The 27,514-nt window shown below is 48.6% G+C and overlaps 1 protein-coding gene and 1 pseudogene across 2 annotated transcripts; one reads left to right on the forward strand and one right to left on the reverse strand.

Annotated features, from left to right (window-relative positions):
- Nucleotides 1-10,644: 10,644 nt before the first annotated feature.
- Nucleotides 10,645-11,249, reverse strand: LOC127207540 (pyroglutamyl-peptidase 1-like; annotated as a pseudogene).
- A 5,715-nt stretch (nt 11,250-16,964) lies between these two features.
- On the forward strand, nt 16,965-27,514 carry Zmynd19 (zinc finger MYND-type containing 19). Of its 2 annotated transcripts, XM_051166620.1 has the most exons (6): nt 16,965-17,127; nt 18,548-18,607; nt 20,022-20,128; nt 20,704-20,844; nt 25,810-25,990; nt 26,911-27,514. In XM_051166620.1, exons 1-6 carry the CDS (start codon nt 17,077-17,079, stop codon nt 27,052-27,054), a joined length of 684 nt encoding a protein of 227 aa, XP_051022577.1. In that variant the 5' UTR covers nt 16,965-17,076; the 3' UTR covers nt 27,055-27,514. The 2 variants fall into 2 exon arrangements, with proteins under 2 accessions (XP_051022577.1, XP_051022578.1); XM_051166621.1 differs by lacking the exon at nt 25,810-25,990.

Raw genomic sequence — 27,514 nt, forward strand, 5'->3', positions numbered from 1 at the left:
CCGAACCCCAAAAGAGGACACGCCCAGGCCGCCCGACCCGCCTGGGCCGGAATACTAGCAGATGCCCCCCCCCAAGACCCACCCTTTATCCAAGGACCCGCCCCTTTCCGAACCAAGGCCCGCCTTCTCCAGGGCTGGTCCCCGACCTGAGGACACGCCCATAACTGGGACACGCCCCACACGGACACGCCCATTTCCCTTGACTTGCACACAAGTACCTGCTCACACCAGCCCTGTCCTAGTCCTACCCTGAAGGCCATCCCAGACCGGCGGGGAGGGCTACGCCGTCCGCTTTGGGCTCAGACCTTCACGGGACCCTTGAGACCTCTGCTACCTGGGGTGAGGCCTGGCGGCGAGGGCTGGTCGCCAGGCTAGGTGGTTACTACGAGAGGTGCTTCCCGCTCAGGCGGTATCCCAGCTGTGCTTGGCGGCCATCCGGCTCTGTGCACTGCGACCTGGGGCGTGGTCCAGAAGACTAGCGCCTCAAGACTAGCTTTCAGGACTTGGGAAGTGGAGGGAGGCTGCTGAGACAGAACAGAAGGAACTCTTCCTGAAACATGTTTTCCCCTGCAAGACAGGGTTTCTCTGTGTATGCATGGAACTCACTCTGTAGACCAGATTACCCTAAAGTTCACAGAGCACAGAGATCTGCCTGCCTCTACTTCCCAAGTGCTGGGGATAAAGTGCGCACCACCACTGCCTGGCCTGAATCACCCCCTCCCTGTCCCCACATACACACCATTTTTTAAACATATTTATTTATATCTATACAGTTCTCTACCTGCAGGCCAGAGGAGGGCATCAGATCTCATTATAGTTTGTGAGCTACTATGTGGTTGCTGGGAATTGAACTCAGGACCTCTGGAGAAACACTCAGTGCTCTTGACCTTGAGCCATCTCTCTCCAGCTTATTTTCTTTCTTTCTTTCTTTTTTTTTGGTTTCGAGACAGGGTTTCTCTGTATAGCCTTGGCTGTCCTGGCCTCAGTCTGTAGGCCAGGCTGACCTTGAACTCGCTGAGATTCGCCTGCCTCTGCCTCCCGAGTGCTGGGGTTAAAGGCGTGCACCGCCACTGCCCGGCTTTTTTTTTTTTTTTTTAAGATTTGTTTATTTATTATGTATACAGTACACATCAGATCACATTATAGAAGGTTGTGAGCCACCGTGTGGTTGCTGGGGATTGAACTCAGGACTCCTGGAAAAGCAGTTGGTGCTCTTAACCACTGAGCAATCTCCAGCCCTTTTATTTATTTATTTATTTATTTATTGAAACAGGGTTTCTTTGTGTAGTCTTGGCTGTCCTGGACTTGCTTTGTAGACCAGTGAACTCACAGTGATCCACCTGCCTCTGCCTCCCAGAGTGTTGGAAATACAGGCATACGCCACCATGCCCAGCGGTGTAGGAAGGCTTTTAAATCCATATGTTCACATGGAACATAGTGGCACACACCTGTAATCCCAGCACTTAGGAGGCAAAGGCAGGTAGATCTCTGTGTGTTCCAGGCCAGCCTGATCTACAAAGTGAGTCTAGTACAGCTAAGACTACACAGCGAAACCCTGTCTCAAAAAGCCCAAAAAGGAAAAAGAAAAATCATGTGTTCACAATTTACTGTTCTATTTTACTATGGTGCCAAAAACAACTTGAACAATCCTGTTTTTTTGTTTGTTTGTTTGTTCTTTGTTTTCAGTTTGGTACTGTATTAAATAAATTAAATCAGGTACTCAGTACTGTCTTTTTTTCTCCCCCCCCCCACCATGTTACCCTTGGCTGTCCAGGACTCGCTTTGTAGACCAGGCTGGCCTTCAACTCACAGCAATCTGCCTGCCTCTGCCTCCTGAGTGCTGAGATTAAAGGCATGTACCACCACCGCCCAGCTAACTTTTTCTTCTTTTTTAAAATTTATTTTTCAGGAGGCAGAGGCAAGTGGATCCCTATGAGTTTGAGGCCAGCCTGGTCTACAAAGGGAGTCCAGGACAGCCAAGGCTACACAGAGAAACCCTGTCTCAGAAAAAAAAATTATTTTTATTGGTGTTTTGTCTATATGTGTATGTGAGGGTGTTGGATCCTAGAGTTACAGGCAGTTGTAAGCTGTCATGTGGGCACTAGGAATTGAACCCTGGTCCTCTGGAAGAGCAGTTAGTACTCTTTTTTTTTTTTTTTTTTTTTTAAAAGATTTATTTCATTATTATTATGTATACAGTGTTCTGTCTGCATGTACACCTGCAGGCCAGAAGAGGGCATCAGATTACATTATAGATGGTTGTGAGCCACCATGCGGTTGCTGGGAATTGAACTCAGGACCTCTAGAAGAGCAGACAGTGCTCTTAACCACTGAGCCATCTCTCCAGCTTAGCACACACTCTTAACTCAAGAGCTTTCTGTAAGCAAGAGCTAAATAAAGCCAGCCATACATAGGTGAAGAGGGGGAGCAAGCGACTACTGACAGGGTGTGAACACAAGTAAACACAGGAAGGAGGGATGTGAGCTGAAGGGTATTTAACACAGTCTGGAGAAGGAAAAGGAGTTTTTTTCCTTTTGGGATGCCGGCGAAGGAGGAATGCCTTCTCTGCCTCTGAGCCACCAGGTTTTCACCCCAGCATCTGGCTCCTGGGTCTTTATTAGTAAAATGGACCAAGTGGGATTCTCTTTCTTTATAACAATAGGTCATAGTGGCTGGGGTGTGGCTCAGTGGTACAGCACTTGCTTAGCTCAAGCAAAGATCTGGTCCCCTAAACTACAAACATGTGTATAGCACTTCACATCAGATAACGGTTCCCCATTTGTAGGCTGATGTGACTGACCCAAGGCCATTTTTAGCATGGGGCTAATATCCTAAGAGCAATAGATGCTTTTTCTCAACTTAGGGTATTTTCTATTTCTTACTCTGTGACCAGTTCACCATAATGTAATGTATGACATACAATGATGTGGGTGCGGAGGGACAATGGTGGGCTCATGCCAAGGCGTGCCCCTGAGAAATTATACCCTGCAACAGAGCTGCTCTAGGGAGGTTTATTGGTGGAAGGGAGAGGAAGGTCTGGAGAAGGAGTAGAGGCAGCAAGCAGACCATGAGAGCAGAGAAGAAGAGAGAGAGAAAAAATGTGGTGAGAAAGACAGAGAATTGGGCTGGCAAGGTCCTTTTATCCAATAGCCCACACCTGGTGAAGGCAGGTGCAGGTGATGACGTAAGATGTTGCTGAATTGCCTGCACACTAGCAAGTAACCCCTTCAGAAGTCCAGGAGAGGCATATGCCTTTAATCCCAGCACTCGGGAGGCAGAGGCAGGGGGATCTCTGTGAGTTCGAGGCCAGCCTGGTCTACAAAGGGAGTCCAGGACAGCCAAGGCTACACAGAGAAACCCTGTCTCAGAAAAAAGAGAAAAGAAAAAGAAAAAGAAAGAAAAGAAAGAAATGGAGGACATAAGTGGCCCAAAGATGCCATAGGATCCCTGCTTACTGGTTAACAGTGGCGGGGGGTGGGGGGGGGTGGCGGGGGGAGTTAGTTACCAGAACAGTTGGCAAAGAGTTCCTCAATAGAAGTCATTTTGTGGGTAGAAGCCGTAACATGGAAACACCGTAGTCCTGCATCAAGGCTGGGGCTGCGTCCCGCAGCCAGCAGGTCAGTCAGGGCGCTTCTGCATGGGAATGGATGGACTGCAAGCTCAGCGGGCCCATTTCTCGCTCAGAAACGCCTAGAGTGCTTTAGGGGAAAGCTTGTGGCTTGGGCACAAAGCCAAGTCTCCAGCCTCTCTGGGGAGGAGGTGGGAAATGAGGTCCCACACCTGGTGTCACCACAGTTAGCTCTTTTCAGAATGAGACCATAGGTCTCATAAGGTAGAGGAGACTAGGGAGCTCCACAAGTGTCAATAGCACTTTGTCTTCACACCAGAAGCGGCAGGGGAGGTGGGTGATCCTCTGAAACCCACTGGCAGATAGATAGGCTGAGACACAGGCTCAGCTGGTGCTTCCCGGGGTGGGGATGGGGGTCAGCACTACAAGCTATCAGCAGTAGTTGAGCAGGCCCCAGCAGCTGCAAAGGGAGTTCTGCCATTGCTGTCTGAATACCAGACATCCAGTGGCAGTTCCCCCTGGGATAAATGGAGTCTCAGACAGTCATGGTAGAGCGAGAAAACAAGCTAAACTTTACTTGTGAATCAGGGATGCCCTAGGCAGTGGGAGGTGGGAATTCTGGGAGGGTGAATGTGTCTGATTCACTAGGGCTAAGGGTGCCAGGATACTTCATCTGCATACAGTGCCTTGCTTGCTGTCAACACCACAGGAGCCTATCACAAGAAGGAGAAAACAGTACTTGTGAGGAAATGACTCCTAGGTACAGTTAAGGGCCATTTGCTGGAGGCTAGGATCTCAGCAGGGGTGGGGTGCTCCCTTGCTTGTTATCAGGAAAGGGTCTGGGCATGTATTTTCTTTTAGGACTGTGTGACTCCCCCTTACAAGATCTGGGGTTACCTGTTCAGGTGGAGTGAGAACCCCTCGCTGAGAAACGGGAGAGCAAAACAGCAATGGAGACAAGTCAGGCTCCAACCTTACCCAGCATAGTCCCACAAAAACGAGGTGCCCCAGACACCCCCATGGATTTAGGATTGTCAAAGGGTAAAACAACAACAAAAATAACCTGTCTGCAGCTCAAGTCCGAGCTCGATGGCGGGAGGGGACAGTATTGAGGACCTAGTGTGATGTGGTGGTACAGGTTAGGTTTCCAACTTCAGACGCAAGGCTAAGGTGTCTACTTAACATATTAATGCAGGCCTGGCCTCCAGGTTCTCCCAGCATCCCTCACCCCTTTATTTTTATTTTTTTTTTCTTTTCTTTTTTTTTTTTTAATATTTATTTAATTATGTACACAGTGTTCTGCCTGCGTGTACACCTGCAGGCCAGAAGAGGGCATCAGATCACATGAGCCACCATGTGGTTGCTGGGAATTGAACTTTGGAACAGCAGGCAGTGCTCTTAACCACTGAGCCATCATCTCTCCAGCCCCTTGGTTTTGGTTTTTTCGAGACAGGGTTTCTCTGTGTAGCCTTGGCTGTCCTGGACTTGCTTTGTAGACCAGGCTGGCCTTGAACTCACAGCCATCCACCTGTCTCTGCCTCCTGAGTGCTGGGATTAAAGGCGTGTGCCACCATGCCCAGATCATTTTAAGAAATTTTAAGTTGTGTGTATGTATGTGCCTCATTGTGTGGGTATGTGTACATTCAAGGTGTTTATGAAGGCCAGGTGTTGGATTCCCTGGAGCTGTGATTACAGAACATCACATAAGTGCTAAGAACTGAGCCTAGGCCCTCTGAAAAGCAGCAAGTGTTCTGAATCACTAAGCCACATCTCCACCCAACCCTTTTTTAAATTTAAGATTTTATTTTAAGCTGGGCGTGGTGGTGTACGCCTTTAATCCCAGCACACGGGAGGCAGAGGCAGGCAGATCGCTGTGAGTTCAAGGCCAGCCTGGTCTACAAAGTGAGTCCAGGACGGCCAAGGCTACACAGAGAAACCCTGTCTCAAAAAACCAAAAAAAAAGATTTTATTTTATTTTATTTATAGTTTTAGTTTTTCAAGACAGGGTAGCACTGGCTGTCCTGGACTCACTTTGTAGACCAAGGTGACCTCGAATTCACAGAGATCTGCCTGCTTCTGCTTCAAGATTTTATTTTTAATTATGTATATGCACTTGTATATGGGTGCCCACAGAGACCAAAAGAAAGTATCTAATTCCCTGGAGCTAGTTGTGTGCCTTCCAACATGGGTGCTAGGAAACAAATTTGGTCCTCTGTAAGAGCAGCAAATTTTCTGAACCACTGAGCCATCTTTCTAGCTCGTTTTTGCTTTTGCACTTATGGTCTTGCTCTGTAGCCTAGACTGGCCTAAAATGAGAACCTTCTGCCTCAGCCTCCCAAAAAATAAAAAAGAAAATATGTGAGTTCTATCCCCTTGTATTAAGTCTGGGTTGGCCCGGTGACTTGTTTTAACAGAGTTACAACAAACAAGATGCTATGTCACTTCTAGATTAAGCTTGATAAGTCCTGAGCTACCAAATAAAAATATCTAATTGCCCTATGGAGAGGTCTTGAGACTACACAGACATGAGTGGAGCCGAGCAAGCCTCAGATATACCCAGATGAATGCAGGGGTATGGTGATGTGGCTGTTTCAGCATCTGTTGTCACATGAGCAGCCATGCCAGTCTCAGGAGGAGGCTCTTGTACACTGGTTGGTATCTGCTAAGGATGGGATGACCAAGAAATTTATGGCACTCATGCATTTGCCACTGTTTCCAGGGCTGATCACAAAGTCACCTTTGTGGCCTTTTGTTGTTGTTTTTCGAGACAGGGTCTCTCTGTGTAGCCTTGGCTATCCAGGACTTGCTTTGTAGACCAGGCTGGCCTTGAACTCACAGCGATCCACCTGCCTCTGCCTCTCCAGTGCTAGGATTAAAGGCGTGTGCCACCACCACCTGGCTATTGTGGCCTATTTTTGTTGTGGGGTATCTATCAGAGAAGACAGCAGAGACACGGGTTAAGCCAATAGGCTTTGTGAGCTGACTGGTGACTACACTGGGTGCTTGGGATCCCAGGATAGCTCTTGAGTTTTTCTCAGGGTAAGCTTCTAAGCACAAAAAAACCCTATTCTGGGTTGAGCAAGAATGGCTAGCCATGGGCTAGAGAGATGGCTCAGAGGTTAAGAGCACTGATTGATCTTCCAGAGGTCCCGAGTTCAATTCCCAGCAACCACATGGTGGCTCACAACCATCTATAATGAGATCTGGTGCCCTGTTCTGGGAATGCAGGCATACGTGCAGGCAGAACATTGTATACATAATAAATCAATTTAAAAAAAAAAAAAAAAAAAAAGGATGGCTAGCCAGAGCAGAACTATTAAAGCCAAAAAGCAAGGTTCATACGTTCAGAGACTTTCCCAGAAGTATGAACTTTGATGGATTAGGCCTTTGTTTTCATTTTGGGAGGTAGTGCTGTCTATGTACTGAGTTCTATGGTCTACTTGGTACTTCCATCGTAGAGTCAGTTGTGCTAAGGTGTGGAGCCTGTTCCATCTTCAAGACTAGCTGGGGGCTCTACAGAGAACATTGGTTTTATGATGATGCGAATGACTATCACAAGATGAAAGTGCTATTACTAAGGCGGGTTTTTTTTTTAAGTGCTTATTTATTTATTATGTATACAATGCTCTGCCTGCATGGACCCCTGCACACCAGAAGAGGGAACCAGATTTCATTACAGATGGTTGTGAACCACCATGTGGCTGCTGGGAATTGAACTCAGGACCTTTGGAAGAGCAGCCAGTGCTCTTAACCTCTGAGCCATCTCTCCAGCCCTAAGGCTGGGTTTATAACACCCCAATTTTTCTAATCACCCCTTTCCTTTTTTTTTTTTTTTTTTTTTTTTGAGACAAGGTTTCACTGTGTAGCCTTGGCTGTCCTGGACTCACTTTGTAGAGCAGGCAGGCTGGCCTTGAACTCACAGTGATCTGCCTGCCTCTGCCTCCAGAGAGCTGGGATTAAAGGTGTGCGCCACCACGCCTGCCTCACCAGGCCTGACTTCTAATGCCTGCCTTCTTTGACATCTCTCTCACTGTGTGGTTCTGGACTAGGCTTTTTTTTTTTTTTTTTTTTTTTAAAGATTTATTTATTTTGTACGTATACAGTGTTCTGCCTACATGTACACCTGCACGCCAGAAGAGGGCACCAGATCTCGTTATAGACGGCTGAGAGCCACCATGTGGTTGCTGGGAATTGAACTCAGGACCTTTGGAAGAGCAGCCAGTGCTCTTAACCGCTGAGCCATCTCTCCAGCCCTCTTTTTTTTTTTTTTTAAGATTTTATTATTATATATACAGTGCTCTGCCCACACATACAACTGCAAGTCAGAAGAGGGCATCAGATCACATCATAGATGGTTGTGAGGCACCATATAGTTGCTCGGAATTGAACTCAGGACCTCTAGAAGAGCAGTCGGTGCTCTTAACCTCTGAGCCATCTCTCCAGCCAGCCCTCAGCTAGGCTCATCTTAAACGCAGAGGTCTACCGGCAGCTGCCTCCCGAGTGCTGGGATTAAAGGCGTGCTCCACCACACCCGGCCAGCTAGGCTCATCTTAAACGCAGAGGTCTACCGGCAGCTGCCTCCCGAGTGATGGGATTAAAGGCGTGCCACACCCGGCCTGAATCACATTCGTTTCATCAAAGTAGTCATAGGATCTGTATGAGGCATGGTAATCCTGGGGGAAGAGACAAGTGGATAAGGGTGAAATTTGTTCTGTTTATATATTTTATGTATATGGGTATAACATCTGCATGCACAACAGAAGAGGGCATCTGATCCTGTAGATGGTTGTGAACCACTATATGGGCGCTGGGGATTGAACTCAGAATCTCTGGAAGAGCAGTCAGTGCTCATAACTACTGGGATGTATCATATATCACAAACATATAAATGTAGCACTAAGGCCAGGCGTGGTGGCGCACGCCTTTAATCCCAGCACTCGGGAGGCAGAGGCAGGCGGATTGCTGTGAGTTCGAGGCCAGCCTGGTCTACAAAGCGAGTCCATGATGGCCAAGGCTACACAGAGAAACCCTGTCTCGAAAAACCAAAAAAATAAATAAATAAATAAAAATAAATGTAGCACTAACTTTGAAACCAGCAGCACAAAGATGAAGGATAAAAAGAAAACTGGTGGCTGTGTGTGGTGGCGCACACTTTTGATCTCAGCACTTGGGGAGGTGGAAGAGGTGGGTCACTGAGTTCAAGGTCAGCCTGGTCTACACAGTGAGTCCCAGTACAGCCAGAGTTACATTGTGAGCCCTGTCTGAAAAACACCCACACAAAAGACACAGCCCCAATGACCTTTCTATAACCAAGCCCTACCTCTAACCATCTCACAAAAATATCATCAAATTGGGCTGGAGAGATGGTTCAATGGTTAAGAGCACTGGCTGCTCTTTCTAAAGATCCTGAGTTCAAGTCCCAGCAACCACATGGCGGCTCATAACCATCTGTAATGGAATCTGATTGCTTCTTTTGGTGTATGTGAAAAGAGAACACACACACACACACACACACACACACACACACACACATATATTAAATACATCTTAAACAGTAAAATTTTTTTCACCAGATTGTAAATCCATCAGCTGTTTCATTGATGAAATCATGATTCAATCACCTGTCAATAATTCTCTTCACTAGTGAAGGACCAAGTTTTTCACACGTGAGTCTTTTGGGGATTTTAGCAGCACTGGGACATAAGGCAGAGACACAGAGCAATGCTGTCATCTCTAACAACCTGAGGAGGCTGGGTTTTGTTTAGAGAGCACCTACTTATTGGAGCCAATCCTTTTTTTTTTTTTTTTTCCTCCTCTTCATTTTTTTTTTTTTTATTTTTTTTTGTTTTTGTGTTTTTGTTTTTTGTTTTTCGAGACAGAGTCTCTGTGTGTTAGCCTTGCCTGTCCTGGACTCACTTTGTAGACCAGGCTGGCCTCAAACTCACAGCGATCCATCTGCCTCTGCCTCCCAAGTGCTGGAATTAAAGATGTGCACCACCACCGCAGGGCTCCCTTCATCATTTTTTTTAAAGATTTATGTATTTATTATGTATACAGTGTTTTGCCTGCATATACAACCGCACTCTAGAAGAGGGCACCAGATCTCATTATAGATGGTTGTGAGCCACCATGTGGTAGCTGGGAATTGAACTCAGGATCTTTAGGAAGAGCAGCCAGTGCTCTTAACCTCTGAGCCACCTCTCCAGCCCTCTCTTCTTTATATTAATTGTGCATTTGTGCCTGCTTGTGCATGTGTGGTAAAGTGCCCACAGAGCTTAGAGATATCAGATTCACCTGTGCTGGGAATTGTGTGTGTGCGCGCGCGTCTATGTGTGTGTGTGTGTGTGTGTGTGTGTGTGTGTGTGTGCGCGTGCTGGGAATTTAACTCAGGTTCTTCTCTTTCTTGTGGTTTTTCTTTCTTTCTTTTTGGATCCATCTGAATTTTTGGATTGGTTTGGTTTGGTTTGGTTTTTCGGGACAGAGTTTCTCTGTGTAACTTTAGCTGTCCTGGTCTCGCTGTGTAGACCAGGCTGGCCTCCAACTCACAGTGATCCACCTGCCTCTGCCTCCCAGAGTGCTGGGATTACAAGGGTGCACCACCACACCCGAGAGGATCCGTCTGAATTTTTAACAATAGGAATATAAATTACTCTGTACCCTAATCTAGCACTGGAGACGTGGAGGAATGACATGGGGACAGACAGAGACAGAGGAGAGAAAAGGCAGCCAAGTCCCAGGTGGCTTTGCCAAGAACATTCAAGGTTTAGGGACATAGAGCAGAGCCAAACTCCTTTACAATACTTTGTGAGACCCCAGCCACAGGGAATGCTTCAACGTCCACAGACCTGGAAAAACAGTGCGTTGGGGTCACAGTAGCAGCATGGCGGGTGGTGTGGGCCACCAGTCTCTTGGCCATCTTGCCCTGGCCATGGCCTCGCGACACAACAGCTGTGTCCCCAGAGTTCTCACAATCTGCCTTGTGATCCGGTAGGAGGAGGAGCAGATGTATGTATGAATCGGGACCTTCGACAGGCCCAGCTGTGTCCTCTCTCATGGCCCCCAGATGTGCTTGGCTATCAGTGCTTGTGGCAACAGCTGATGTCACCCTCTGCCTGCTCCAGGACGCATCTCCTCAGTGATGGCCCATAGTGCCCGGCCTAGCTGGTTGGCGTTGTACGGCTCGCCCAGTGGGGGCACATGGACAAAAGCTGAGCAGCCTCGGCCCTGGTAGAGCGAGGTACCTGCCAGCATCATCCTCGGAGATGATAACAAACGCATCCATCCCCAGGGTGGTCACCCGTTTGCACACAGCATCCATGTCAGTGATGGAGTCGATGCTTTCAGGGCTGTCCTCCACACGGCACTGCAGGTTGGGACAGAAGTGGCAGTTATCCAGTCCTTTCTAGTATCCACATTTCTCCAGTGTCACTGTGGTGGCCATGGCCTGACACCCCGACATGTACCATGGGCTGGGGCTGTGTTTCTCCCACGGCGCAGGGATGAGCCTCTGCACAGTCTGGTATTCCCTGTACACATGCAGGTCCTTGCTGTCCCCAAGGCCCAGCTTCTCCAGCTCCTGGACAGCGATCCAGCTGGCATTCACAGTGTGCTCCCCAAAAGGGCCGAACCCGGTCACCACCACCACCACCGCCGCCGCCACCGCCTTCTGCGGCAGCTCCATGGCAAGACGCACTCACCAGTAACATGGTGGTGGAGCCTGGAGTGAATACTGGACACCCCCCCACACACTTTTTCTAGATTTTTGACATAAGGTTTCTCTGTGTAGCACTGGCTGTCCTGGACTCCCTTTGTAGATTAGGCTAGCCTCGAATTCACAGAGATCTGCTTGCTTCTGCCTCTTGAGTACGGGATTAAAGGTTTGAGCCACCACTCAGGTATTATTAACCACTAAGCCATGTCTCCAGCCGCGGAAGTCAAGATTTTTGGGTTTTGTTTGTTTGGTTTTTTTGTTTTTTGTTTTTGTTCTAAGATAGGGTTTTCTGTGCAGGCCCACCTTACTGTCCTGGAACTCACTCTGTAGACCAGGCTGGCCTAGAACTTGAGATACCCACCTGCTTCTGCCTCCCAAGTGCTGGTATTAAAGGTGCACCACTACCATCTTGCTTGCCAAGAGTCTTTTAATTTAATTTAATTAATTTATTTATTTGTTTTTCGAGACAAGGGTTTCTCTTGTAGCCCTGGCTGTCCTAGAACTCACTTTGTAGACCACGTTGGCCTTGAACTCACAGAGATCCCCCTGCCTCTGCCTCCTAAGTGCTGGGACTAAAGGCGTGCACCACCACACACACTCCTTGCCAAAAGTCTTCAACTGACTCTAGAAAAAAGTTTTAAAGCCATTATTAAGAGGAGGCTAAATTTATTTATTTATTGTTTTGTTTGTTTGTTTTTTGTTTTTTCGAGACAGGGTTTCTCCGTGTAGCCCTGGCCATCCCGGACTCACTTTGTAGACCAGGCTGGCCTCGAACTCACAGCGATCCGCCTGCCTCTGCCTCTCAAGTGCTGGGATTAAAGGTGTGTGCTACCTCGCCCAGGAGACAGAGCAATTGTTTTTTTCTTGTTTATCTATGTATCTATTTGTTGCGGCATGATCTCTTTATGGAACTCACTATGTAGATGAGGCTGGCTTTGAACTCATAGAGATCCACCTGCCTTTACCTGGAGTAAAGGCATGTACAGCACACCTGGCTTATGGATATTTGTTGGGGAAAGGTTTTCAGACAGCACTGCTGTGGAAATCAGAGGACAACTTTCCATGAGGCTCAGGGGTTAAACTCAGGTCATAAGGTTTACCTTGATTTAGAATCCTGGGACCACAGAGAAACCCTCTGGAGAAACAACAATAAAATACAAAGTTACCTGTTTGGTTTTTTTTTTGCTTTTTTTTTTTTTTTTTTTTTTTTTTTTGGTTTTCCAAGACAGGGTTTCTCTGTTACACAGAGACCTGGCTGTCATGGACTCACTTTGTACACCAGGCTGGCCAGGAACCACCTGTCCCTACCTCCCAGATGCTGGGATTAAAGGTGTGAGCCACCACACCTGGCTACAAAGTTAACTCCTGTGCAGGTTTGGTGACTGCAGGTTTGGGCTATCACTCTCCTATGGGTGACGGTGGCTAAGATGGCTGAGCCTTCTCCAAAGCATTCCTTCCACCTTATGTAAGCCTTAGGGAATCAGCTCAGGTCACCAGGCTTGTATGGTAAGTGCCTGAGCCACCTTGCTGCCTCATTCCCAGTGGTGAACAGACGTGACACTTCTCTCCCACTCAACAATATTTCCTGGCTATACTCTTCTTGCTACCTATGACCCTAATTCTCTTCCTTTCTTCAGCAAAATCTCAGAGCTGTTTCTCACTGTCTCCAATTCTCTCTCCTTTTAAAACTGTTTTTGAAACAGGTATCAGGAGGCCCAGGCTGGCCTTGAATCTCCTATAAAACTAAGGATGACCTTGAACTCCTGATTCTCTGCCCTCCACCTCCCAGATTCTGGGGTTACAGGCCTGTTGGCTTTCTTTTTCTTTTCTCTTTTTTCAAAATTTATTTATTTATTGTATATGAGTACTTTATCTGCAGAAGAGGGCATCAGATCACATTACAGATGGTTGTGAGCCATCATGTGGTTGCTGGGAATTGAACTCAGGACCTCTGGAAGAGCAGGCACGTCTCGTAACCACTGAGCCAGCTCTCCAGCCCCTGCTTTCTTTTTCTTTAAGAAGGTGTCAGCCGGGCGTGGTGGCGCACGCCTTTAATCCCAGCACTTGGGAGGCAGAGGCAGGTGGATCGCTGTGAGTTTGAGGCCAGCCTGGTCTACAAAGTGAGTCCAGGATGGCCAAGGCTACACAGAGAAACCCTGTCTCGAAAAACCAAAAAAAAAAAAAAAAAAAAAAAAAAAAGGTGTCTCATTGTATAGCTCAGATTAACTTGGAACTTGCTATGGATCCCACGCTGACCTGAAATTTACTACATACTCTACGATGACTTCAAACCTTCTCACTTCTGCCTTGATCACAGTGGGATTTCAGGTATGCGCCTCAATGCCCAGCCTTCTATTCCTTAACACACTGACAGCTGTTCATCAACCAAAACTATACATCTCAAGGTAGCCAGTGACCCCGGGATGCTAAATCCATTGTTTCACTGTCCATTGCTACCTTACTTGGCCTATTGTAAATGCCTGCTGCAAACAGCCCCTTCCTGGCTTCTAGGCCAGCACCCTCCAGGCTTCTTTCCTAGCTGACATCTTAGTTCTCCTTGCTGAGTTGGGGTCTTTCCAGTGATTTCCACCCTTTTCTGTAAGTGTGGCCAAGGCTCCACCCACTCCTCTTTCCTGTCATTCTCCCATAATGGGTAGTTTTAGGCCTCACTGTGGTTTGAATGTTTCTGGTCCTCCAGAATTCATATTAAGATGTGGGTATGAGCCAGGTGGTGGTGGCGGCGGCGGCGGCGACGCATGCCTTAAATCCCAGCATTCAGGAGGCAGAGGCAGGCAGATTGATGTGAGTTCGAGGCCAGCCTGGTGTACAAAGAGAGTTCAGGACAGCCAAGGCTACACAGAGAGACCCTGTCTCGCAAAACAAAACAAAACGGAGCTGGAGAGATGGCTCAGCAGTTAGGAGCACTGGTTGCCCTTTCAGAAGCCCGGGGTTCAATTCCCAGCACCTACATGGCTGGGACTCCGGTTCCAGGGGATCCCGCACCCCTCATAGACATATATACAGGCAAAACACCTATGTACATTAAATAAATAAATAAATCATGTTCAAATTTAATCCCCAACGAAACAGACAGTACCCAAGGATGATGAGGTAATCAGAGTTCTTCCCTCATGAATGGGATTTGGCTTTTTCTGTTTTTCTTCTTGTTCTTATTTTGAGACAGGTTTTCTCTGTGTATCGCTGGCTGACCTGGGACTCTCTTTTTAGGTTATGCTGGCTTCGAACTCACAGAGATCTGCCTGCCGGATTTGGTTTTTCAAGACATGGTTTCTCTGTTTAGTTCTGACTGTCCTGGAACTCACTTTATAGACCAGGCTGGCCTCGAACTCTGAGATCTGCCTACCTCTGCTGAGGGGAGGGAGTGTACAGACATGGACAGTAAAATAAAACAAGAAAAACAACAAAAAGAAAGCAAGAGGGCTGGAGAGATGGCTCAGAGGTGGGGAGCACTGGCTGCTCTTCCAAATTCCTGAGTTTGGTTTCCAGCAACTGCATCCTGACTCACAACCATCTGTAATGAGATCTCCTGCCCTATTCTGGCATGCAGGCAACTATGTAGTCAGAACACTGACTACATAGTAAACAAGTAAATAAACAAATTACTCAACCTTAGGTATTTTTGCTGTGTTTTTGTTTTGTTTTCTCTCTTTTGGTCCCCCCCCCCCCCCCCCCCCCCCCCCCCCCCGAGACAGGGTTTCTCTGTGTAGCCTTGGCTATCCTAGACTCACTTTGTAGACCAGGCTGGCCTCGAGCTCACAGCAATCCGCCTGTCTCTGCCTCCCAAGTGCTGGGACTAAAGGTGTGCGTCACCACCGCCCGCCTGTTTTGTTTTCTCAAAAACAGGTCCTCACTATGTAGCTGTCTGCACTGGACCCCACTATGTAGATAAACTAGGCTGGCTTCAGATTTAGAAACCCACTATCAATCTCTGCCTCCCCAGGGGTGGGGTTAAAAGCATGTGCTTCCATGCCTGGCTTCCAACTGGTGTTTTCAGTAGTGAGGATTATCTAGGTTGGGTAGAAAGACTTACTGAAATGAATTCAGGTGACCAGGTGCAAAGACAGTAGTTAGGAGCTCCTGGCCCTGGAGTCAGTTCCCAATAACCCCATGTGGCTCACAGCCATCTGTAATGAGATCGGGCGCCCTCTTCAGGTGTGTGGGCACACATGCAGGAAGGAAGAACAGTGTATACATAATAAATAAATCTTTAAAAAGTATTTACAAACAAAATAAAAATAAAAAATATTTACATTAGTTATGTTTCCTCTCCCTCCTCTCTCCCCCTCTTCAAGACAGGGTTTCTCTGTGTAGCCCCAGCTGTTCTAGACTCACTTTGTAGACCAGGCTGGCCTCAAACTCAGAGAGATCCACCTGCCTCTGCCTCCTGAGTGCTGTCTTCTCTTGAAGAGGGAAAGTCTTTGAGCTCAGGGGATAGATATTTTTGAGTTTAGATTAGTGAAGGCACTAAATAGGTTGCAAAGCCATAACCGAGGAGCCAGTCTTATTGCTGCACCCAATTTGGGGGCTACCTCATAATCAGTTTAATGAAGGTACTTATGATAGGGTACGTGGCCTCTTGGATCAACAGGTGTATCCTCGGTCTCCTTTACGTCATGCCGATGTGATGATTTACTGTTTTGGAGGAACTTGCATTAAGGCAAATGGTTTTATTACCACGGAACACACTCTGCTCCATCCCATGCTGCCCATCATCTCTCCCTAAAAAGCTTTCTCTTAACCGTCACAAGCCTGAAAAGGCTGATGGGACAAGTGAGTTTTTAGCAGCAAAGAAAGCATCCATAAGTACCAAGTGTTGAGAGTAGGAGACAATCCTTTGCTCTTGGTAATTCCAAAACTGAACAGTGAGAGCTAGAAACTTCTGCATGTCCTCAGAGGCTTGGGGTCACCTGGAAGCGGGTGGAGCTTAGCCCTGGGCTTGAATTCTAGGCCTTAGCAGCTAGGTCAGGATTAGACTCCGAAGTCTCCCTTTCCTGGAGACTCCTTCTCCTACCCCAGGCTCCTTATGGAAGGTCTTTTGTTTTGTTTTGTTTTTCGATACAGGGTCTTATTATTCCTAAGGCGCATGGCATCCGGGAAGCACAGAGTAGTTTCTATCCGCTGCCTCAGGTAGGTTCTAGAGACCTGGGCTACTCTCCTACGGCATCTGCCAGCCTGTAAGCAGCAGGTAGGGACAGGCGTTCCACGCCGTACACAGCTCAGAGACGCGAACGCAAGCGGCAAGTATCACCAAGGAGCCGCGACCAAGTGCGCCCACTCCCGCCGCTCCTGCCGCCGCCGCCGCCACGAGCACAAAGCTTCCCGCGAAATTGACGTTGCGCCGGCCGCCGCGCAGGCGCCGCCCCCGGCCCGCCCCTCCCCCCGCGCTTGGTTCATTTTCATTGCGCCTGCGCCTCTTTTCTATTTGCCATTGGTCCCTTGGCCTCGGCGCGCCACGACCGGCGAAGGGCGCGTCCCGCGATTGGTCGGCCGCCGCCGGTCGGGGGTGTGTCCCGCTCTCGCCCCGCCCTCTGCTCCGCTCGCTAGGGTGCGCGCGGCGGTAGCGGCGGCGCGTGGCAGGTCCGGCGGGCGCGAGGCGGCGGCGGTGGCCCGAACCTGGCCCAGCCTCGTCCGCCCGCGGCCCGCCCGGCCTGACCCACCCCCCCCCCGTCCCCCGGCCCCGGCCTGACCCGGAGTGCCGCGGCCTCCCTTCGGCCCGGCCCGGTCGGGAGCCTCCCGAGGGAGCGGGGCTCCGCCTGCCGAGAGCGCAGGCCCGGCCATGACCGACTTTAAATTGGGCATCGTGCGCCTCGGCCGGGTGGCCGGGAAGGTGAGCGGTGTGGAGCGACGGCGGCGAGGCCTGCGCGGGCTGGGGCACACGGGCGAGCAACTGCGCGGGCCTGCTGGGTCCGGGCGGGCGCCGCCTTCCTCGCGGGAGCCTTGCCCCCCCTCCCGCGGCCGGGGACGCGCCCCTCGGCCCTCAGGACTCGTGTGGGACTGGGCTGGCGCGGAGCAGTTCTCGCCGTTCATCCCGTGCCTCCCACCGGCCCTCGGGGCACCTGCGGCGGCGGCGGCGGCGGCGGCTCGGGCGGCCCGACTGCACCTGCGGCCCGCCGTGACGCTCTCGGCCCGAAGCCCTGAGGCGAGCGGGGCCGGCCGGTCCGCAGTAGCCCTCGGCGACGCGTTTTAACGTTGCCCAGGGCTTGGCCACGTTCGGTCCCTCCCGTCGCAGGCTCCCCTGGAGCACAGACGAGGAGCCAGGGCCCTGATGTCGCTAGGCTCCGTGGCTCTCCAGAGCTCCTGGGCTGGGCCACCACCCACCACATGTTGAAGCTGGCCTCCGGGTCCTGGTGCTTTTCAGGAACTGTGGACCTTCGTTCTGGTCTTTAATTCCCTGGCTGCAGTTGCTAGTGGGGGAGAGGAACAGACAGAAAGTAGAGGCAGGTGACTGAGCTCCTCCTAGAGAGAGCTTCCAGGAAAGTAAAAACAACTTGTCTTGAGACTGTTTTTCATTATTGCCGCGGGAGCTCGGGGAAGAACTGCTAGAACTTTCTAACTAGGGAGGGGTGGGAGCCTTTCGACTCAGGAACTCTTTGCAGGAGCCTGGGCCTCTAAAGCTTTTTATTAGGAATGTTTGAGGCCAGACGAAGACGGGCTAGGCGGTGGGCAAGTGCACCCAGCCTACTGAATAGCTCAGTCTCTTTCCTTGCTCTACTGCACTAGACTGAGTGTGAGTTTCTGGGTGCAGTAAAAGCTCGGTGCAGGCTCTTAGAATAGTGGGTCCAACTTTATTTTTTACTTCTTTTTTCCCCCTACTTTTTTCATCTCCATTTTTTTTTTTTTTAAATTTCAAATGATTTATTGGATTGGTGTTTTGTGTGAGCGTGTTGGGTCCCCTGGAACTGGAGTTACAGACAGTTGTGAGCTGCCATGCGGGTGCTGGGAATTGGACTCAGGACCTCTAGAAAAGCAACCAGTGTGCTCTTAACCGCTGAGCCATTTCTCCAGTCCCCTCTTTTATTTATTTATTTATTTTCTTTTGGAGACAGGGTCTCACTTTGGGGTCCTGGTTTTCCTTAGAACTCTAGAGTTTTGGTGTGAGCTGTGGCAAATGAGTCTGAGCAAAGCCCCGCATGAGATGTGGTTACTTTCTGTCTCATTGGAAAGGATTTCAGATTCCCTCTGCTACAAGTTATGTTACTGTTTCTTAGGTCGATCTCAGTTGTAACTTTTGAAACGTTTACTTTCAGACCAAATACACGCTGATAGATGAGCAGGACATACCACTGGTGGAGAGCTACTCCTTTGAGGTAAGGATCACTGCTGTTGGGTGTCCAGGAAGCTGCACACATTGATAGCCACTGATGTTTATGAGCCCTCAGCTCCAAAACAATAGCCATTTCACCCCAATTACTAATGTTTTTGGAAACATTGTTTTTGTGATTAGATATTTATTAAACCAAATGAGCATACTTTTTGGGTGTAGCTCCAGCCTTCCCTGAATCTTCTTGGTAAAGAATTACCAGCATCTGGCCGCAGTGGCACTCGCCTTTAATCCCAGCACTCGGGATCTCTGAGTTCAAGGCCAGCCTGGTCTACAAAGTGAGTCCAGGACAGCCAAGGCTACACAGAGCAACCCTGTCTCCAAAAACCAAAAAGGGGGGAAAATTACCTGCTCTGGATTGTCCCCTTTTGGGGGCGCAGAGGGGAGAGCAGGACAGACCAGCTATAAACACTCAATCTCCCTGTCTCTGTTTCCTGAGTACTGAGATTTCAGATGTGGACATCACAGCCAATCTTAATGGGCTCTCCCCTTTCCCCCCAGTATTATTTTCTTGGCTTTAACTTGTGTGTTAATGTTTACCTAAATAGCTTGTATATGGCTGTGAACCACCATGTGGGTGCTGGGAATCAAGCCCAGGGTCCTCTGAAAGAGCAACCAGGGCTCTTAACTGCTGGGGCATCTCTCTGGCCTCTTCATCCCTGTTCTGGAATTTTTAAAATGTATACAGTGTTCTGCCTGAATGTACACCTGCAGGCCAGAAGAGGGCACCAGATCTCATTATAGACAGAGCCACCACGTGGTTGCTGGGAATTGCACTCAGGACCCATTGGAAGAGCAGCCAGGGCTTTTAACCTCTGAGCCATCTCTCCAGCTCTGTTGCAGAGATTTATTATTTTTATTTTTCCTTCTTTTTGTTTTTTTGTTTTTTTTTTTTAAGACAGGATTTCTCTGTGGTTAGCCTTGCCTGTCCTGGACTTTGTAGACCAGGCTGGCTGTGAACTCATAGTACCTGCCTCTGCCGGATCAAAGACATGTGCCACCATGCCCGGCCTCTGGACTTTGTTGTTTTTTTGTTTTTTCGAGACAAGGTTTCTCTGTGTAGCCTTGGCTGTCCTGGACTCCCTTTGTAGACCAGGCTGGCCTTGAATTCACAGAAATCCCCCTGCCTCTGCCTCCGGAGTGCTGGGATTAAAGGCGTGCGCCACCACAGCCCGGCTGAACTTTGTTTTAAGAGTGGGAAAGTTTACTTCATGATGTCCACAATATTTTACAAGTTGTTTATGAGGGTGCCTTGCCTGAGGGGTGCAGGAAGCCCCTATACTTTGAAGTCCTAGGAGCAGGATATAACCTGTACCTCTGGCAGTTTTCTAAGCTGGATTTGAAATGCTGCTGAGAGTTGAAGGCTTTCCAACAGACTACTACCCTGCTTTCCTTCTCAGGCTCGAATGGAAGTAGATGCTGATGGAAATGGTGCTAAGATATTTGCATATGCCTTCGACAAAAACCGAGGAAGGGGCTCGGGCAGGCTTCTGCATGAGCTGCTATGGTGAGTATTTTCCAACTGATAAGTCTCCCCACCTGTGCCCCATGTGACCTGTGATATGCTCAGTATGCCTAAAGGCGAGAGAGCGTTCTGCTCAGTGGACCAGACTCAACCTTATCTGCCCTATCTCTGGGAGTCTGTTTTGTGACCTTTGCCACTAACCCAAAGGAGTGACTAGTGGGATTCTGGTGAGATGAGGCCTTGTGGAGTGAGAGCTTCTGCTCTTTGATCCTTCTTAGAAAATGGGCCATTGATCCTGGGTGAATAAGGTGGGATTTGAAATGTTGAGGCCATCCAATTGGGAAATTTATGGCTAGACCATTTTGTTGGTTTGGGGAGTTTATCTATTGCCCTCAGAGCCAAGCCCTTAAATCCAGGGGGAGAATCGTTGTTATCCTGGTCCCTGTCTGCGTGACACAGACTGATATGCTTAGTTTCCTCCTGGCGTGCCGCTTCATCAGGATCAGGGCCTGGTTCAGACCTAAAAATAACTGGCATTTTTTGTGTGGTTGGACATTGATAGTTGAGTAGAAGTGCTTGAGGGTCTTTCCCTCAAGGCAAAAATTGTCTTTCCCTAGGGAACGCCACAGGGGCGGCGTGGCTCCCGGGTTTCAGGTGGTGCATCTCAATGCTGTGACTGTGGACAATCGCCTGGACAACCTGCAGCTGGTACCATGGGGCTGGCGACCCAAAGCTGAGGAGACCTCCAGCAAACAAAGGTGGGTCTTCCCTGGCAACGCCTCATACTTAAAGGACCATCCCATAGTTTTATGTTCCTATTTTGTTCTTTTACTATGAGTGCTTTGGGACCTTGCTATCCTTCTGCCCCTGCGGCTGCCAGTGTGTAGGGATTTTTCTTTGTTTCATTGAAGAGGAAAGAACTTTTTTTTATTTATGTTTTGTTTTGGAAACAGGGTCTTTACGTAGCCCTGCCTGTCCTGGGACTCATTATGCAGACCAGGCTGGCCTCAAACTCACAGCAGTCTGTCCGCCTCTGTCTCCCAGGTGCTGGCATTAAAGGTGTGCACCACCATCTTTTGGTACTGACCACCCTAACAGATGCTAGTGATATTGGTGAGGTTGGTGTCACAGACAGTGGGTTGATCTTTGTAGCAGATGTCTTTTTTTTTTTTTTTTTTTTGGTTTTTCGAGACAAGGTTTCTCTGTGTAGCCTTGGCCATCCTGGACTCACTTTGTAGACCAGGCTGGCCTCGAACTCACAGCGATCCGCCTGCCTCTGTCTCCCGAGTGCTGGGATTAAAGGCGTGTGCCACCACGCCCGGCTCTGTAGCAGATGTCTTTTGCGAGGGCCCCATGTACTGTAGAGAGGGGCTGTGGGAGAGCCCAGCCTGCTATACTTGGTATTTAGTGTTGGCCATTAGGTCCTTAGGGGACAGTTGGCCAAACTGCTATTTTATTCTTGCAGTGTGAAGACAGCCCTGTGAAGGTCTCAAACTTTGAATCTGCTTTGTTCGCCTCCTACTCTGATACCAGAGTTTTTTGAGTCTTCAGTTCTGTCATAACCACTTCCCCCACCCCACTTTTTAAAAAAATTTAAGGTTCTTATGTCTTATGCTGGCTTCAACTTGCTATAGAGCTGAGAAGCTGAGAGTTATCTTAAACTTCCCATCCTCCTGTGAGGTATACATCCTAGTGTGTAGGGACCCCACAGGGTCCTGTGGCTGAATGCTATCTTTAATCTTGTGAATACACTTTATGTTCATGAGATACAACAACTACTGTTAAGAGCTGTGTTTGGAAAAGGACAGCTGCAGTTCTGGGGGTAGAGGGCTGACGTTTGTGGTCAGATGGCCTGTTGGCCCTTTTCCTCTGCCAATTTTGGGAGACAAGTTAGGTTGAAGCTGCCCTTCAGGTAGATGGTTCCTCTTGCTGGCAGAGGCAGGTCCATATTAGACCAGGATCCATGAAGCATGTCTGGCATGTCTCTAAGTGGTTGTAGTCGGGGAGAGTGAGTCCGTGTTGGAGGGGAGTGCTTGATACTGTGGGCACATGTGTCCAGTGTCCTGGTGTGCTTGTGAGTGAGAGCAGGCTCCCTGTAAGGCTCAGTTAAGCAGCACGCCTCCAAAGCCCTACACAGTCTGATGTACTCACCTATGGGCAGCCACCAATCATACTAGGTTTCTGCTAAATATAAAATACCATGACCAAAATCAATGACACAATCCATCATTGAGGGAATTAAGGGCAGAAATTGAAACAGGAATCTGGAAGCAGGAACTAAAGCAGACACCTTGGGAGCTCAGCTGTCTTTCTTTTTGGGTGGTGGGGGGTGTGTTTGTCTTTTGAGACAGGGTTTCTCTGTGTAGCCTTGGCTGTCCTGGACTCACTCTGGAGACCAGGCTGGCCTTGAACTCACAGCCACCTGCCTCTGCCTCCCGAGTGCTGGGATTAATGGTGTGCCACCTCTTCCCTACTCAGCTTGCTTTGTTACACAGTCTAGATCAGTGATTTCTTCTCTGTATCAATAAATTCCTCCCACCCCCACCTCTGATAGAGGAAATTCCTCAGCGGAAGTTCTACCTGTACAAGTGACTGGTTTGTGTCAGATTGACAAAAACTAACAAGCACAATTGATCATTGTTAACTTGACAAACACACATCACTTTAACCCATACTCTTGTTGTCTCCAGAGTCTGATGTTGGTATCATAATATAAAACCAAAGCCCAACAGTATAAATAATCTCAGTTTTGAGCATCTGAGACTAACTCATAATTTCTGGTTTGCACAGGGGGCAGCTCTACCCCATTCCTCTAGCTCTGCCATTGACAGCATACCACAGCTTATCTTTTAAAAAAAAAAAAAACACAAACAAGGCTTCTCTGTAGCCTTGACTGACCTGGACTTGTAGACCAGGCTGGCCTCGAACTTAAAGAGATCCCCTTGCCTCTGGCTTCTTGAGTCCGGGATTACCACCACACCCGGCTCCACAGTTTACTTTGTCTCTCATGCTAGGTTTATGCCACACATGCAGCTGTCCTTGGTGCTTATCCTACAGTCCTGGCATTTATTTCCAAATGCTGGGGTTTCCAAGTGAGGCTACACCTTACCTAGCGCCCTCTCCCATGTCTCAGCTGCTCTCCATGCTGCCAAAACCAATGTCGTGTGAAGGACTTTCACACATTACCAAGTTTGGCTATTAGCTTGAGAAGCAGCCTCGGCCCCTTCTGAACCATAACTCTGTGCTAACAGAAAATATTTCCCACAAGATTTCACACTTTTGCTAATCACAGCTGATTTGTTAGCTCCAGCTAATCAGAAACCACAGATCCTTAATTCAGATATATACATGGATATCTCTTAATAGTCTTTGAGGAACTCAAAGTTTCCCAAGCTAGGCTTCCATCCTCTCCATTCCTTTCAACATGTTAAGAATATTTGTCTTTATTTTATGTGCATTGGTGTTTTGCCCGCATATATGTCTATGTGAGAATGTTAGATCTTGGAATTACAGACCCTTGTCCTCTGGGAAAGCAGTCAGTGCCCTTAACCACCAAGCCAACACTCTTACCTTTTAAGCTTCTCCAGAACAGCCCATTAAAATTGGAGCGCTCAATGGCTTTTGGATTTCATTTCTTGTTTTTTGAGATAGAGTTTCTGTGCAGTCCTGGCTGTCCTGGAACTCTAGACCAGGTTGCCCTCGAAACTCAGAAATCTACCTGTCTTGGCCTCCCGAGTGCTGAGATTAAAGGTATGCGCCACTATACCCCGCTCAGTGGCTTTTTTAGTCTAAAGTTCCGAACACTTTTACTGTCCTCTCCAAAACAACCTGGCAAAGTCTGTCACGGCAATCTCCGATGCTGTATTAGTTATTTTTCTGTGGCTGTGAGGAGATACAACAAAAACCAACTAAAGATGGGTTTATTGGGGATATAGTTCCAGATGGATAATTGTTGACTCTGTTTCTTAACAATTAAACTTTATTATACAACCCAACTAGCTTATACAAGAAGGAAAAAGGTTAAAGGGACAAAAGAGTGAACCTTCCGGTAGCCCTTCCACGGGAAGGGTCCTTAGGTGTCTCTCTGGCCCGCGTGTTGGTCCAGCTGGTCCGCTCTCCCGCCCAGCTGACTTTGTTCTCTCTTCCCAACTCTCTGAGTCAGGTGGGAAGGACCAGCTTCTTCTCCCCGTGAGGGTCCATTAGAAAGACAATAGACCAGGTGGGGTTCCCAGGTCTGCTTCCTGAATTCCAGACCCAGGATGGCTCCACTCAGTCTGTCACAAGGTATTCATGGGGTGCCCCAAGGGTAAAGCCCGCCAAGACTGCTCCCACCTGTGACAAGGCTTATTCTTTCCCACAGATAATGATCTATTATGACCAGGAAGCTGATGGTTTACATCCTCAGCCACAAAAAAATTAAGCTGAGAGCACAAAGTTTAAGTAGCCCAAGGCTTTAGCCTGCCTCTAGTGACGGGCTTCCTTCAGCTAGTCTATACCTCCTAAATAACTCTGAACAGTGCTGCCAACCAGGGACCAAGTGTTCAACATGAGCCTATGGGGCATTTCTCATTTAGACCACCACAGGGGCCGCCTCATGCAGCAGGAGTCTCATACTGCAGTTCCTGTTGTAACATTCAGTTACTTCAGCCAGACGTGGTGCCTACCTTTCATCTCAGCACTCTTGGAAGCCAGCACTCTCAGTTGCAGGCCAGCCTGGTCTACAGAGCTAGTTCCAGGATAGTCAGGACTACACGGAGAAACCACCTCGGAAACAAACAAAAAAGCCCATTCAGTTACTTCTGGCTGGCTCCCTTGTTCAAGAGGAAGGATAGCTATAACCTTAAAGGGGAAGTAGTAGGCTAACAGTAGTAGTGGTGCTTCCTATGCTCAAGGGCAGCATGAAGGTCTTACTGGCAGCACTGAGTAGCTAAGCTTGCTAAACTCCATGCCATGGTGCTATGTGCCTTACTGGGAGACACCAGTCCAAAAAAAAAAAATGTGTGGGGGGGCCAGTGAGACAGGTCTTACTGTGTAGCTCTCTTTGGCTGTTCTGGAACTATGATGGACTTGAACTCACAAAGACCTGTCTGCCTCTGTCTCCACAGTGCTGGGATTGAAGGTATGCAGTGCCACACCTTGTTAGGATTTAAAATTTTTTAACTTTTTATTCATTCTTTGTGATTCACGTAATGTACCCCAGTCCCGTTTGTCTTCCTGGCCCCTAGGATTTAAATTTTCTAATGTGGAGTGATAAATTCATGCAATAGTGATGGGCAAGCAAAACTCAAGTTGCCAGAACTAGGCAGAGCCTACTTGTCTTGGGACCATAGCTTCTTTTTCTTTTTCTAAAGATTTATTTACAGTATTTATGATGTAGTGTTCTGCCTGCATTTACACCTGCATGCCAGAAGAGGGCACCAGATCTCATTGTAGATGGTCATGGAGCTACGCTGGGAATTCAACTAGGACCTTTGGAAGAGCAGCCAGTGCTCTTAACCTCTGAGCCATCTCTCCAGCCCTTTATTTTGGTTTTTGGAGACAGGGTTTCTCTGTTAAACAGAGCCCTGGCTGTCCTGGACTCTCTTTGTAGACCAGGCTGGCCTTGAACTCACAGAGATCCGCCTGCCTCTGTCTCCTGAGTGCTGGGGTTAAAGGCCTGTAGCCTCTTTTCTTGTGCTGTCCTGGTCCAGCCAGAGTGCACTGAGGCCTCTGCTTTCTTTCAGGGAGCAAAGCTTATATTGGCTTGCAATCCAGCAGCTTCCCACGGACCCTATAGAGGAACAATTCCCTGTCCTGAATGTGACCCGGTACTATAATGCCAACGGGGATGTGGTGGAAGAGGAGGAGAATTCCTGTACCTACTATGAGTGTCATTACCCTCCTTGTACGGTGATTGAGAAGCAGGTACAGTATGCACATTGAGTCCTCGGCTCCTGGCCACCGCTGCCTAGCACTCTGGATGTTACATGGCAGCTTGTCCCTGTTGACCTGGGTAGCACTGAGTTCTCACTTGGGTGACTCTTCCTTTGCTATTGTTCCTGTCCAGACAGTGCCTGTATAGTTTTTCTTTTTATATTTGTGTATGTGTGACTTTTTTTTATTTTAGGGTTGATTTATTTTATGTATATGACTACTCTTACCTGTAAGTACACCTGCATGTCAGCATAGGATATCAGATCCCAGTATAGATGGTTGTGAGCTACCATGTGGTGGCTGGGAATTGAACTCAGGACCTTTTGAAGAGCAACCAGTGCTCTTAACCGCTGAGCCATCTCTCCAGCCCCATGAATGTGACTTTTCTGCCCCACAGGGGCAAAATTTCTCTGTGTGTAGTTTTGACTGTCCTGGACTCACTTTGTAGACCAGTCTGGCCTGGAACTCACAGGGATCCATCTGCCTCCTGAATGCTGGGACTGAAGGTGTGCACCACCACGCCCAGCCCTCAGCTTTTAAGACAAGATCTTATTCTGTAAACCAGCGGGGCTAGGAATTCACTCTGTCTCTCTGTCCCAACCCTCACCCCACCCCACCTCACCCCCCGGGGTGTGTGTGTGTGTGTGTGTGTGTGTGTGTGTGTGTGTGTGTGTGTGTGTGTGTGTGTGTAATATGTCTCAGACTGGCTCATATATCACCACAGTCTTCATCAGGGATTACAGGAGTAAATCACCGCACCTGCCTTTTTTTAGGGGTAACAAATGCCTTGCATGTAGACCATATGCTGAACTTGATTCCCACATAGGGTTTTATTGAGGTTCCAGATGCTGAAATACATTTCTGTGCATTTCATTAGTGTGATAGTGAAGCCACAGTGCTCTGTGTTTCAGCTTCGAGAGTTCAACATCTGTGGGCGTTGCCAGGTGGCCCGATACTGTGGCTCTCAGTGCCAGCAGAAGGACTGGCCTGCCCACAAGAAGCACTGTCGGGAGAGGAAGCGTCCCTTCCAGCATGAGCTTGAGCCAGAGCGATGACGGGCTGAAGAGCTGCCACTGCTGCAGGTTCAAAGCTTCCAGCTCGTCGTGAGCACAGAGGAAGACAGACTGGCAGTTGAACCTGGAGGTGCCAAAGAAGCCAGCAATGGATCCAGAGCAGCCGCCATAGACCTCACAGCAACAAGCAGCCTGTGGGGACAGTGCCCCTCCAGTGTTCACCTCCAGCAGAGACAACGGGGAGGCTCCCTAGGACCTTTCTCATTATTTATATGTTAATATGTTTGTAAACTCATGTACAGTTTTTTTTGGGGGGGGGAGGCAAGGGGAAGGGTTAGCAACTTCAAATAGAATCATTTGTTGTATTCCTCAAATGGTAAACAGTCGCCACTCAGCTAGAGACTGTCATGTAGTTGAGCCTCTCTTCTGGGCAATGGGGGTCCCACCAAGAGGCTTGCACAGAGTCATGTCTAAACAGGCAGAGTAAAGGGGTAGAATCATC

This window comes from Acomys russatus, chromosome 24 (assembly GCF_903995435.1).
Source record: "Acomys russatus chromosome 24, mAcoRus1.1, whole genome shotgun sequence".
Lineage (NCBI taxonomy): Eukaryota > Metazoa > Chordata > Mammalia > Rodentia > Muridae > Acomys > Acomys russatus.